The 14719-nt window shown below is 37.6% G+C and overlaps 1 protein-coding gene across 1 annotated transcript; it reads right to left on the bottom strand.

Annotated features, from left to right (window-relative positions):
* Nucleotides 1-3683: 3683 nt before the first annotated feature.
* LOC146461635 (uncharacterized) lies at nt 3684-9898 on the bottom strand. Its single transcript, XM_085086654.1, has 4 exons — nt 9754-9898; nt 6549-6642; nt 5134-5421; nt 3684-4167 (listed from the first exon to the last, which is right to left on the bottom strand). The coding sequence occupies exons 2-4, from the start codon at nt 6619-6621 to the stop codon at nt 3866-3868; spliced, it is 663 nt and encodes a 220-aa protein (XP_084942780.1). The 5' UTR covers nt 6622-6642; nt 9754-9898; the 3' UTR covers nt 3684-3865.
* Nucleotides 9899-14719: the final 4821 nt, after the last annotated feature.

The raw sequence follows: 14719 nt of genomic DNA, 5'->3' as shown, positions 1-14719 counted from the left end.
TCCGGGAAAATGAAAGAGCTAAACAATACTTTCAGTAGCAAAACAGATACGTGGCTTTTAAAGAACAATTAAATCTAAGAACACGACCGGAAGAAGTAATCATCGCTGTTGCGAACTCGAATAATTAACTGACTAAAGGTGCGTAAAAACGCTGAGACTTTAAAAGTTTTTTCATTTGCTCGAGATAAATAGGAGAAAACAGTTTCGTTATTGTCAAACAAACTTGAAATATAGAGTTCTCAGCGCCACTTTGTGTATATATGTGTGTGTGTTTTGTTTTTTTAACGGTAGTGATCGATAATCGTCACGAATAACCTGAAATCTCGGAGATAAATTTTCCCAGGAGTGACGCTATCAAGAGAAAGCGCGCTTTTATTCAAACTGACCATACAAATCTTAAGATCCAATCAGGGTGGGTATAGAGCGATCAAGTCTGGGCATGTTTATTGTTTCCTTTGTACAAGAGTGACGCTCATTGGTAAACCTCGGCACTTATTAGTATGGAGGAAGTCAAAAAATTAGTATGCAGGAAGGCACTACCTAATCAATAAATTAGTATGGAGGAAGGCATTTTCCCCTAGGTTATGACAATAGATAACGTCAATGACTCGACCTTTATGCATATCAATGAGTTCCTTATACCTATACCTATACCTATACCTATACCTATACCTATACCTATACCTATACCTATACCTATACCTATGCCTATACCTATACCTATACACTTACGGCGCTTAATTTTGACCCCCTATTACTACTGGTTGTTAAAGGCGATTTTCAAAAAGCCTAATTCCCCATATAAATTCTTAGGAAAGTAAATTTTGTCATTTAAAAGTTTACAGCAAATAGCTAGAAGAGAACGATCGTATAGAAGTTCTTTTATGGGCTATTTCTTTGTCCCTAGCCCCTTGGGAGACCTAAAACGTGTCTCAATAGACGTTTTCGGATCTACAGATTCAAATGGAAGCTTTTGAAAGAAGACTTTTATTCGTCCAAAAATCGACTTTTTGCCAAAGGGTAACCCACGATTTTGGATCAAAAATGAGCAAATTTTCAAGTCAGCATTTTTTTATTCCTTTTGAAGTGCAAATAACGCCCTTGCAAAGAATATAAAGGCTTTTCGTTTTTACCCTTATCCTGACTCCATCTTCTCTGGGATATTTCTTTGTCGCTGGTCCTTTGGGAGACCTAAAACGTGTCTCCGGGGACGTTTTTAGGTCTAGTGATTCGATTGGACGCTTTTAAATGAAAATTTTTTCGACCAAAAATCGACTTTTTGCCAAGTGGTAAGCCCACGGTTTTCGGTCAAAAATGACCAAATTTTCAAGTCGACATATTTCTCTCCTTTATGTCCCTAGGGATCTCGGCGTGTCATAAAACTCCCTTAGGAATCATTTTGAAGTGCAAGTAACGCCCTGCCAAAGAATTGAAAGAAGTTTCGTTTTTACCCTTATCCTGACTCCATCTTTTCTGGGCTCTTTCTTTGTTCCTGGTCCCTTGGGAGACCTAAAACGTGTCTCTGAAAAGGTTTTTGGATCTAATGATGCGATTGGAATCTTTTAAACGAGTATTTGTTTTTTGTCCAAAAATGGACTTTTTGCTAAGAGGTAAGTCCACGGTTTTGGGTTAAAAAATGACCAAATTTTAAAAGTTGGCATTTTTCATTTCTTTATGTCCGTAGGGTTCTCGGCGTGTCCTTAAACTTCCTTAGCAATCATTTTGAAGTGCAGATAACGCCCTGGCAAAGAATTGAAAGAAATTCCGTTTTTGCCTTTATCCTGACACCATCTCGTCCAGGCTATTTCTTTCTCCCTGTTCCCTTGGGAGACCTAAAACGTGTCTCAGGGGACGTTTTCGGATCTACTTACTCGATTTAAAGCTTTTAAAAGAATATTTGTTTTCGTCCAAAAATCGACTCTTTGCCAAGGGGTAAGCCCACCGTTTTGGGTGAAAAAAGAGAAAATTTTCAAGTCGACATTTATGACTCCTTTATGTCAGTAGGAATTTCGGGGTGTAACAAAAATCCCTTAGGAATCATTTTGAAGTGCAGATATCACCCAGGCAAAGAATTGAAAGAATTGTCGTTTTTGCCCTTGTCTTGACTACATCTTCTCTGGGCTATTTCTTTGGAGACCTAAAACGTATCTCAGGGGAGGTTTTCGGATCTACTGATTTGATTGGAAGCTTTTAAAAGAATATTTGTTTTTTGTCTAAAAATGGCTTTTTTTGCCAAGTGGTACCCCCACGGTCTTTGGTCAAAAATGAGCAAATTTTTGAAGTCGGGATTTTTTACTTCTTTATGTTGCTAGGGATCTCGGCGTGTCTTAAACGTCCCTTAGTAATCATTTTGAAGTGCATATAACGCCCTTGCAAAGAATTGGAAGAATTTTCGTTTTTGTCCTTATCCTGATTCCATCTTTTCTGGGCTATTTCTATGTCTCTGGTCCCTTGGGAAACCTAAAACGTATCTCAAGGGACGTTTTCGGTTCTACTGATTCGATTGGAGCTTTTAAAAGAATATTTGTTTTTCGTCCAAAAATTGCCTTTGCCAAGGGGTAAGCCCACGTTTGTGGGTCAAACATGACCAAATTTTCAAGTCGTTATTTTACACTCCTTTTTGTCCCTAAGAATCTCGGTGTGTCTTGAAACTCCCTTAGGAATCATTTTGAAATGCTAATAACGCCCTGCCAAAGAATTGAAAGAATTTTCGTTTTTGCCCTTATCCTGACTCCATCTTTTCTGGGCTATTTCTTTGTTTCTTGTCTCTTGGGAGACCTAAAACGTGTCTCATGGGACATTTTCGAATCTACTGATTCGATTGGAAGCTGTTAAAAGAATATTTCTTTTTCGTCCAAAGCTCGACTTTTCGCCAAGGGGTTAGCCCACGGTTTTGGGTCAAAAATGAGCAAATTTTCAAGTCGGCATTTTTCACTCCTTTATGTCCCTAGGGATCTCGGTGTGTCGTAAAACTCCCTTAGGAATCATTTTGAAGTGCAAATAACGCTTTGGCAAAGAATTTAAAGAATGTTTGTTTTTGACCTTATCCTGACTCCATCTTTTAGCTTATAGAATTAAAACGGCTTACCCGGTTCCGTCCGTCAGAAAGAAAATTTTCAAGAACGCAAGTACAATGATAAAATTTTTCACAAACAGTATCGTAAAAGTATCTGGGCGCTTCCATAAATAAAAAGAATTTTGTGATCGTTTTTGGCTATCTCTAAGATGTGGAAATCGCGTAAAAGAATTAAAGGGCTTACTTACATTTGAAACCTTTTTTAAAGAAGTTTTAAAACCTCATATTTCAATTCAAAAAGACAAGCGAAAAGCCTGAGTTTGCGTGGACCGGGCTCTAAATTCGTGCTTTCATCATGCCAATGTTGAAAATGTCAAGTATACAAATAACAACGCGTTTGCGTTATCGTTAGAGTTGATAACTAAAGGTAAATTGGCCAGCGTTAGAGCGTTCGAACGTTAGTACTTCGCCAGATTCGATCTATTGATGGGCTAACGTTCGAATCGTCAGCACTCGAATCTCTTTACGTTGGCCAATTTACCTTTAATTATCAACTCTAACGATAAAGCAAATCCCTGATTCGTTCGTACTCTTCACCGAGGGCAGCACCGCAGTTTCTTTAGAAACTAACCCCCTTATCTATTTACAAATAAAAAAGGTACGCAAATAATCCCGTACAAGTTGTTTATTAGACCAGTCAAAGCAAAACCTTAGGATATACATTCTTGCCATTATCTAACATGTCTAAAATCCCCTCTTAAACCTAATATAACAAGAAAGGCGTTTCGAATCTCTTTTTGAAGATGTCATGCATTACGCCGTTATACTCTTCATAGCACATGCCAGCAACTACTCGCAGCCACTTGTCAAGACGTACACCTGATTAGCCCACGGTCCGCCTTCACCATCACCTGCACAAGCAGTGGATGGTCCATACTTGCTATAGGTGTCGTGAGCATTAGCACTGGACGCACACCACCCACCATTCTGAACTGCAAACATGTTGTACCCGTTTCTCATTGCAGCCACGGCGCACTTTGCAATGGGGTCTCTTCGGGTCCAATAATTTCCATCCAAAATAGAATCTGTGCCTTCTAGGGTCATGATTGCTCGGTTGGAGGTGTCCCGGAAGCATCCAACAGCTTTATAGCCTAAAAAATACAACACGCAGCTGGTTAACGCAATTAATATGATGATCCCTGCAATGAGACCTGAAGACTTCAAAAATGATAACGAAATAGGCAAAAAGGACATCTCATCAGTAGCTCTTACAAAAAATAGTAGGAGTTAAAACAAATATCTCCAGTATTGTACAAACTGCATTGGCTGCCAGTACAAGAGCGCATAGTTTTTAAGATTCTTTTGATGACTTTTAAATGTTAAAATGATCTAGCCCCCTCATATCTATTATAACTTAGTCAGAAGTATATTCCTCTACGTAATTTAAGATCTTTAAACAATAACCGCCTTGCTGACGTGGAATGTCAACTCTGTAGTTATGGATTAAGGTTCCCAAATGTGGAATTTCCTACCACTTAAAATATGATCTTGTGACGACTTGAATGTTTTTAAGAAAAACGTTAAGACTCATCTTTTTAGGAACGCTTTTCTATAGAATTAAATACCCCATTTAGACATTTTGTACATTAGAAATATTAGACCTAAATATATAAATGTAACTTTTTTTTTAAATTCAGTATTGTATGGTGTAATGAAATTAATTTGCTATAACTGTAAAGCGCGATTGGACATCGCTGGAAATTTAATCGCGCTATATAAATAAACTATCATTATTATTATTATTATTATTATTATTATTATTATTATTATTATTATTATTATTATTATTATTATTATTATTATTATCAAAAAGATTTCCTTTTTGTCACACATTGTGCCTATTATACAAAGTACATCAAGTGACGGCCAATCATAGACCAGAAGCCGGGGTTTGATGTGGTCTATGAGGTCGAGGCTTCTACTAGCTTACAACATCAGAGAGCAATACAGTTCCGCAGAAAGGGATAAAATTAAAAGAAAGAGCTAGATACAACGAAATATATTACGCTTCCGGCGATTGATGGGTAGACATACGTCTCATGCACTTGGATATTTACTTTTGATGACATAAACCTGATTGGCCCATGGGCCACCTTCACCATCTGCTCTACAATCTCCAGATACTCCATACTTGTCATAGGTACTGGATGCACCGGCACTTGAAGCACACCATCCGCCATTCTGAACTGCAAACATGGTGAAGCCTCTATTCACTGCTGCCACGGCGCACTTTGCAATGGCGTCGTGTCGGGTCCAATACGCTCCATCTAAGACAGGATCTGAACCTTCTAAAGTTGCGATTGCTCGATTATTGGTATCCTTATAGCAGCCACCATTTTGAAACCCTAGATCAAGGAGATGAGAAACGCCAACGTTTATTGCACGCCATGCATGGAGTATTAGTGCTTGTTTTTACCAAGGGCAAAACTAGACTGTAAGTAATCTCCCTTTTGCTCGAGAATCCGCGAGGAAGAAACTCAAGATATTGGATCAAGAGGCGAGTCGCGCTCGCTAACGGCAAAGCCAAGGTGAAGCATCTACAATATCCGCCCTGGCAAAGCCGCCAAACATCGTGCTTGCTCAGCTTTTTGCCTTCTTCCCAGCAAATTCTCGAATAAAAGAGAGACTGCTCGCAGTGTAGGGTAAAACATGTAAAAGAGCATCAAAGGGGATAGCATTAAAATGATCGTTCCACAGGTTTGATTCAAAGATAGCTACCATCAATCTTCGTCATGCAGAAGCGAATCAACAGTCAATATTTGCAAATTTTACCGCGTGTAAGAATCTACATTTTTTGAAGTCTGGCAAAACAGGTTCTTGTATTTTGGGTAGGTATTGGCAATTTAGGATAAGTAGGTTCTTAATTTCTATGAAGGAGATATAGTTGTTGATTACCAGAAAAATAAATAAACTTGGGTTTGGTCCTTTAATATACAGTGTTTATTCACAACTGTACTTTATATAAACCCTTTTCTGTTTTAGAAATTAATACTTCTATTTGTAATTACAGTTTGGTATTTTCTTGCAATATAAATTTACAATCTTGGTCTAAGTCAACTCCTTGGTTGAAATGTTTATCACAATTTAACTGTTACCCACATATACTGAGAACCTTTTTGATCTTGCTTGGCTAAACAGGTTCTTATATTTTTGGGTATTAAAACGGCAAATTTCTTCCAGCAGGTTCTTATACCATCAGGTCCTTACACGCGGGTTTTTACTGTAGCGTGACAATCCGCCCTGTACGTGATGTTTTAGCGTCTCATTCGGCCAAAAGTTACACCGTGCATAACGAGGTGAAATGTTCTTAAATTGTAGCTAATCTCAGCCTCAAAGCTTTAGAAAAAAGATTCTTAAAAGAAAGAGTGTAATGATTGAATTTCTTTTTGAAAGTCACTTATAACTTGATTCCTCTTGAAATTATTTTCTCGCATCCGTCAAGTAGAATTGTCAGATGTCCGCCTAGACTTACCGCAGTGGACGCTGTAGAAAACAGCCCACAAAAACACCGTAGTAATCACAAACTTCTTTTCTGGACCTTGCATTTCTCAGTGTCTGTCAGCGATCTGCAAAAAGTTAAGGTCGGATAAACATTAATTAAATATCAATCAATCGACCTTCGGCCTCACGACTTGATAACACTTCCGGGCACTTATCAATATTAATCTCATTTTTAAAATAAGAAAGTACTGTCGACAGGTACCATGAAAACCACTGCATAACCAAATCTTTGGAGAAGACGGTGCGTAATTTTGCCAACAACGGCTCGTAAATTTGGGAGAGAGGGATATTAATGTTGTGTTGTCAGTTAAAGGCCCAAAACGATTTTGGACCGGATAAAAAAACCGGCTATTGTTAATAAATTTCCAAATGGGAAAACATAAACCGTCTTTCAGTTTGAAGTATTTTTCAGTCGTTAAATATTCTCCTTGGGTGACTTCCTTTTTCCGAGAGTGTAACTTTCGAGAAAAAATTCAACATTCTCTGATGCGGAATGCAGTCATCGAAAACAAGCTCATTCACTAGGATTTTTATTTTGAGGCACCTGGAATATTTAAAAGGTTGCTGTCCTGTTTTTTGTTAAAATTCAGGAGAAACAACTAAAATTCCGAACAAAATCGACTTTAAAACAAGTATTCGTTCGAGATGGAAAGATAAACGTACTGCTCCAACTTCAACTGACACTCAACTGTCTGAACTGAATTAATCAGGCTTGGACATGTTGGAACGTCCTGTTTGTTTAATAAAAAGCGCCAAACTGATTGTATGCACATAAATTTCACTATTAAATACATGCCACAAAGAAAACAACAGTTGTCGTTCAGTCAGAGCACAGAACATTTCCCTTTTAAAGTGCTACTGTGATCAAATTTTTACCTCTTGAATTTTAAGTTTTATCACATAGAATTCTAGGAAAGATCAAAAATGCCGTTTACCGTTTGTATCTGAGATATTTAACTTTAAAAAATGAGAGGACTGATGACGTCATAGTATCAACTCAATATAACATCAAGCATATAAATAGAGCTATCTCGGTCAATTTACAGCAGAGACCATTGAAAGCTGGTAGGGTAATAGTTCTAAAGGCAATACACCTATAGCTATAAAAAATTCGGTTTCTATGGCAACTCACTCTTTTCCAGTCCCCTCCAACCTGATTTCAATATTTTAGTGATTTTCAGCTTAAAAAACATTTAACAAGGCCACGAACTCGACCTAACAAATTTATACGCTTGCTGGATCATGCAGATGGAGCACCATTGGCAAATATCAAAACAGAACGCCAACGGTGGCCAGCAAAGCCCTAAGTATCAGGGAGGACTGGAACCCAGTATGTTGCCATGGTAAAAAAATTGATAAGCTCATATTGTGGATCGCACCTAGAACAATGTCACTGCACAGAATCAAGCATTTCTGATACAAATTGGCTGAGATATCTTTTTTTCATAATATTTAATTAAAATTCGGTTGATATTATGACGTCATCACTTGGCTAATTTGCATATTTTAAAAACTTGAATATCTCTGGAACAGAAAGAGATATTTGAAAATAGTAAACAGCATTCTTCTTCTCGTACAGACTACTTGTTTATGTTTTAAAAATGGCTTAGATTTGAAAGACGCGAATTTCGTCATAGTAGCACTACGAAAAGTAATCGAAATTTATCTGCTTTCGTTTACGATTTTGTTTTCAAGGAGAGTCATCTTTCATACAGCCGGATGTGAAATAGGCATTAGCCTAGGACGGATTTCTTTTATAGTTTTTACCAAAGTGAGATATTCGGACGCAGGGCAACAGGTATTTCCTCTTCCTGTTCAGTTGTAATGGTAATGTGTTTATATACTGAACATATCACATAGTCTCATCGCTGTTTACAGTTCTTCTGTGACGTCAAACGTACTACTCCAACTTCAACTGACACTCAACTGTCTGAACTGAACCAATCAGGCTTGGATATGTTGGAACGTCCTGTTTGTTTTATATAGCACCAAACTGATTGTATGCACATAATTTTCGCTATTAGAGTTCTCATCAGAGTCAAATGAAGAAAGCTATGTTTCTTATTCTAGGAAATTAACGCTTCAGGAAATTAACGCATTCGCGTTAATTTTTGTTAACGTTAATTTTCGCGTCATTTATTAAATAGAGGTTTTTTTTTCTGTGACCTTAATTCCCACATTTTTCGCTTCAAATTCTTGATACCATACACCATACAGAAACGAAAAAGCATCGTTTCATCAGGGTGGAATCAGCTGGTATCGTGGACACTGCATATGAAGAACACTCAAAAGTGGCTGTATTTTTCGACTTAACCACTATATTTAGGGACAATTCCAAGAACATTGTTTGCATGAATCTTTTTCCTTCTGTCTCAAAGAATTTTTTTTCTTTGTGTAAGTCGCATTAATTTCCCTCAATTTGAAATTTTAGCACCTCTTTTCCTTCAATTCGTGACGCGTTAATTTCAAGTACCTTAATTAACAAAAGCGTTAATTTCCTATAACAAGGTATATAGTTTGACTCAAATAAACTACATTAATATGGCATCGTAAGTGTAGTTTCTTCGCATAATTCAGGCTAAGTCTTAAAAACAAACTTTCACACTGTCGTTATTGCAGTTTTAGCTCCCATTTGTCGCTAAATCATGCATGCTGTGATTTTCGCTCTACGCCATAAATCACTTGAATTATACAAATCACACAGCGTGTTGATTTCTTGCACGAGAGCCGATTTTTTTTTTATACAGGTTTTCCGCCTCTTTTGTCCTTTGAGGTGAGCACGCAATTGAAGTCTACTCCAATAACAATTGTGTCTTGCGCGAATTCTTCGAGTTGTTGGTTTAGTCTTTTGAAAAGAGCAACTTGTTGGGCGACATCGTTAGGTGTGTAAATTTTGACGAGAACAATAACTTTCTCTTGTAGTGACAAATTTAGAATAATGAACCTTCCTTGTTTGTCAGGAATGGCTTTTTCAACTTTGAAATTCACAGAGCAATTAATGAGTGTTATGACACCTTTACTGTGGAACATATTACTGGAATTCTAAACAATTCTTTCGATAAAACAAGTTGCTGTCTCAAGGATTTCGAATGCCACAATTTCATTAAGGTCTGTTTGTGAAACAATTTCGTTCAATCGCCTTCAAGTTATACCGGTGAACCTTAATATTGTCTTACCTTTTTAAGAATCAAGTTAATCACTTTTTTCTTCTCCTTGCTGTAAACGTCTCCAAGTATTCGTTCGAGATGGAATGGAAAACGTACTGCTCCAACTTCAACTGACACTCACTGACGTGAGGACTTGAGATATAGCCGTACGGGAACTAAGCAACGTTGCTTCATTATCAAGTGAAACAACATGCAAATTTTTAGGTTATTACCTAGCACGGCTATTGAAATTTGTCTTTAAAAAAATCGCGAATGTCAACTTTGTCTCGAGAACAATATCAGCTGTCTATCAAACAGCTTCTGGATAAATAACCTTAAGTAAAAAATTGTCGAAACAGCTACTTTTGCAAAAATACGTATGCTCAAATAGAGCGTTGATTAAAAAGATCACTCTTTATGCGTCCTTCATAAAATTGATATCCAAACAGCAAAATTTTTGTTACGAAGCTGAGCATGATTAATATCGCATTTCCTTGCGTCATTTCCACTCCATTTTCAACGAATTTTGTCTATGAGGTTGATATTCCCTGCCATTAATACTGACAAATTAAAAAGGCTGATGAAAGAGTGAGTGGGCAATCCATCTTTTCTGGGCTATTTCTTTGTCCCTGGTCGCTTGGGAGACCTAAAACGTGTCTCATGGGACGTTTTCGATGGAAGCTTTTAAACGAATATTTGTTCTTCGTCCAAAAATCGTTTTTTTCCAAGGCGTAAACCCACGGTTTTGGGTCAAAAATGACCAAATTTCCTTGAAAGCATTTTTCTCTCCTTTACGTCCCTGGGGATCCCGGCTTGTCGTGAAACTCCCTTAGGAATCATTTTGAAGTGCAATTTTCGCCCTGGCAAAGATTTGAAAGGATTTTTGTTTTTGCCCTTATCCCGACTCTATATTTTTCGGGCTATTTCTTTGTCTCTGGTCCATTGGGAGACCTAAAACGTGTCTCATGGGACGTTTTCGGATCTACTGATTCGATTGGAAGCTTTTAAAATAATATTTGTTTTTCGTCCAAAAATCGACATTTCGCCAGTGGGGTAAGCACATGATTTTGGGTTAAAAATGAGCACATTTTCAAGTCGACATTTGTCATTCCTTTATGTCCCTAGGGATCTCAGCGTGTCGTAAAACTCCCATAGGAATCATTTTGAAGTGGAAATAACGCCCTGGCAAAGAATTAAAAGAATTTTCGTGTTTGGCCTTATCCTTACTCCATCTTTTCTTGGCTATTTCTTTGTTCCTGCTCCCTTAGGAGACCTTGAACGTATCTCAGGGGACGTGTTTGGATCTACTGATTCGAATTAAAGCTTTTAAAAGAATATTTGTTTTTCGTCCTAAAGTCTACTTTTTGCCAAGGGGTAAGCCCACGATTTTGGGTCAAAAATTAGCAAATTTTCAAGTCAGCGTTTTCTACTCCTTTATTTCCCTAGGGATCTAGGCGTGTCGTTAAACTCCCTTAGGAATCATCTGAAGTTCAAATAACGCCCTGGTAAATAATTAAAGGAGTTTTCGTTTTTGCGCTTATCCTGACTCCATCTTTTCTTGGCGATTTCTTTGTCCCTGGTCCTTTGGGAGGTTTAAAACGTGTTGTCTCAGGGGACGTTTTCGGATCTACTGATTCGATTGGAAGCTTTTAAAAAGAAATCATACAGCGTGTTGATTTCTTGGATGAGAGCCGATTTTTTTTATACAGGTTTTCCGCCTCTTTTGTCCTTTGAGGTGAGCACGCAATTGAAGTCTTCTCCAATTACAATTGTATCTTTCGCGAATTCTTCGAGTTGTTGGTTTAGTCTTTTGAAAAAAAACAACTTGTTGGGCGACATCGTTAGGTGCGTAAATTTTGACGAGAACAATAACTTTCTCTTCTAGTGACAACTTTAGAATAATGAACCTTCCTTGTTTGTCAGGAATGGCTTTTTCAACTTTGAAATTCACAGAGCAATTAATTAGTGTTATGACACCTTTACTGTGGAACATATTACTGGAATTCTAAACAATTCTTTCGATAAAACAAGTTGCTGTCTCAAGGATTTCGAATGCCACAATTTCATTAAGGTCTGTTTGTGAAACAATTTCGTTCACTCGCCTTCAAGTTATACCGGTGAACCTTAATATTGTCTTACCTTTTTAAGAATCAAGTTAATCACTTTTTTCTTCTCCTTGCTGTAAACGTCTCCAAGTATTCGTTCGAGATGGAATGGAAAACGTACTGCTCCAACTTCAACTGACACTCACTGACGTGATGACTTGAGATATAGCCGTACGGGAACTAAGCAACGTTGCTTCATTATCAAGTGAAACAACATGCAAATTTTTAGGTTATTACCTAGCACGGCTATTGAAATTTGTCTTTAAAAAAATCGCGAATGTCAACTTTGTCTCGAGAACAATATCAGCTGTCTATCAAACAGCTTCTGGATAAATAACCTTAAGTAAAAAATTGTTGAAACAGCTACTTTTGCGAAAATACGTATGCTCAAATAGAGCGTTAATTAAAAAGATCACTCTTTATGCGTCCTTCATAAAATTGATATCCAAACAGCAAAATTTTTGTTACGAAGCTGAGCATGATTAATATCGCATTTCCTTGCGTCATTTGCCCTCCATTTTCGACCAATTTTGTCTATGAGGTTGATATTCCCTGCCATTAATACTGACAAATTAAAAAGGCTGATGAAAGAGTGAGTGGGCAATCCATCTTTTCTGGGCTATTTCTTTGTCCCTGGTCGCTTGGGAGACCTAAAACGTGTCTCATGGGACGTTTTCGATGGAAGCTTTTAAAAGAATATTTGTTCTTCGTCCAAAAATCGATTTTTTCCAAGGCGTAAACCCACGGTTTTGGGTCAAAAATGACCAAATTTCCTTGAAAGCATTTTTCTCTCCTTTACGTCCCTGGGGATCTCGGCGTGTCGTGAAACTCCCTTAGGAATCATTTTGAAGTGCAATTTTCGCCCTGGCAAAGATTTGAAAGGATTTTTGTTTTTGCCCTTATCCCGACTCTATATTTTTCGGGCTATTTCTTTGTCCCTGGTCCCTTGGGAGACCTAAAACGTGTCTCATGGGACGTTTTCGGATCTACTGATTCGATTGGAAGCTTTTAAAATAATATTTGTTTTTCGTCCAAAACTCGACATTTGGCCAAAGGGGTAAGCACATGATTTTGGGTTAAAAATGAGCACATTTTCAAGTCGACATTTCTCATTCCTTTATGTCCCTAGGGATCTCAGCGTGTCGTAAAACTCCCATAGGAATCATTTTGAAGTGGAAATAACGCCCTGGCAAAGAATTAAAAGAATTTTCGTGTTTGGCCTTATCCTTACTCCATCTTTTCTTGGCTATTTCTTTGTTCCTGCTCCCTTAGGAGACCTTGAACGTATCTCAGGGGACGTGTTTGGATCTACTGATTCGAATTAAAGCTTTTAAAAGAATATTTGTTTTTCGTCCTAAAGTCTACTTTTTGCCAAGGGGTAAGCCCACGATTTTGGGTCAAAAATTAGCAAATTTTCAAGTCAGCGTTTTCTACTCCTTTATTTCCCTAGGGATCTAGGCGTGTCGTTAAACTCCCTTAGGAATCATCTGAAGTTCAAATAACGCCCTGGTAAATAATTAAAGGAGTTTTCGTTTTTGCGCTTATCCTGACTCCATCTTTTCTTGGCGATTTCTTTGTCCCTGGTCCTTTGGGAGGTTTAAAACGTGTTGTCTCAGGGGACGTTTTCGGATCTACTGATTCGATTGGAAGCTTTTAAAAAGAAATCATACAGCGTGTTGATTTCTTGGATGAGAGCCGATTTTTTTTATACAGGTTTTCCGCCTCTTTTGTCCTTTGAGGTGAGCACGCAATTGAAGTCTTCTCCAATTACAATTGTATCTTTCGCGAATTCTTCGAGTTGTTGGTTTAGTCTTTTGAAAAAAAACAACTTGTTGGGCGACATCGTTAGGTGCGTAAATTTTGACGAGAACAATAACTTTCTCTTCTAGTGACAACTTTAGAATAATGAACCTTCCTTGTTTGTCAGGAATGGCTTTTTCAACTTTGAAATTCACAGAGCAATTAATTAGTGTTATGACACCTTTACTGTGGAACATATTACTGGAATTCTAAACAATTCTTTCGATAAAACAAGTTGCTGTCTCAAGGATTTCGAATGCCACAATTTCATTAAGGTCTGTTTGTGAAACAATTTCGTTCACTCGCCTTCAAGTTATACCGGTGAACCTTAATATTGTCTTACCTTTTTAAGAATCAAGTTAATCACTTTTTTCTTCTCCTTGCTGTAAACGTCTCCAAGTATTCGTTCGAGATGGAATGGAAAACGTACTGCTCCAACTTCAACTGACACTCACTGACGTGATGACTTGAGATATAGCCGTACGGGAACTAAGCAACGTTGCTTCATTATCAAGTGAAACAACATGCAAATTTTTAGGTTATTACCTAGCACGGCTATTGAAATTTGTCTTTAAAAAAATCGCGAATGTCAACTTTGTCTCGAGAACAATATCAGCTGTCTATCAAACAGCTTCTGGATAAATAACCTTAAGTAAAAAATTGTTGAAACAGCTACTTTTGCGAAAATACGTATGCTCAAATAGAGCGTTAATTAAAAAGATCACTCTTTATGCGTCCTTCATAAAATTGATATCCAAACAGCAAAATTTTTGTTACGAAGCTGAGCATGATTAATATCGCATTTCCTTGCGTCATTTGCCCTCCATTTTCGACCAATTTTGTCTATGAGGTTGATATTCCCTGCCATTAATACTGACAAATTAAAAAGGCTGATGAAAGAGTGAGTGGGCAATCCATCTTTTCTGGGCTATTTCTTTGTCCCTGGTCGCTTGGGAGACCTAAAACGTGTCTCATGGGACGTTTTCGATGGAAGCTTTTAAAAGAATATTTGTTCTTCGTCCAAAAATCGATTTTTTCCAAGGCGTAAACCCACGGTTTTGGGTCAAAAATGACCAAATTTCCTTGAAAGC

The sequence above is a fragment of the Pavona decussata genome, unplaced genomic scaffold, assembly GCF_977016875.1.
Source record: "Pavona decussata unplaced genomic scaffold, jaPavDecu1.1 SCAFFOLD_195, whole genome shotgun sequence".
NCBI classification, from domain to species: Eukaryota; Metazoa; Cnidaria; class Anthozoa; order Scleractinia; family Agariciidae; genus Pavona; species Pavona decussata.
The sequence above is the reverse complement of the archived record's forward strand: the minus strand, read 5'-3'. Positions and strand labels throughout refer to the sequence as shown.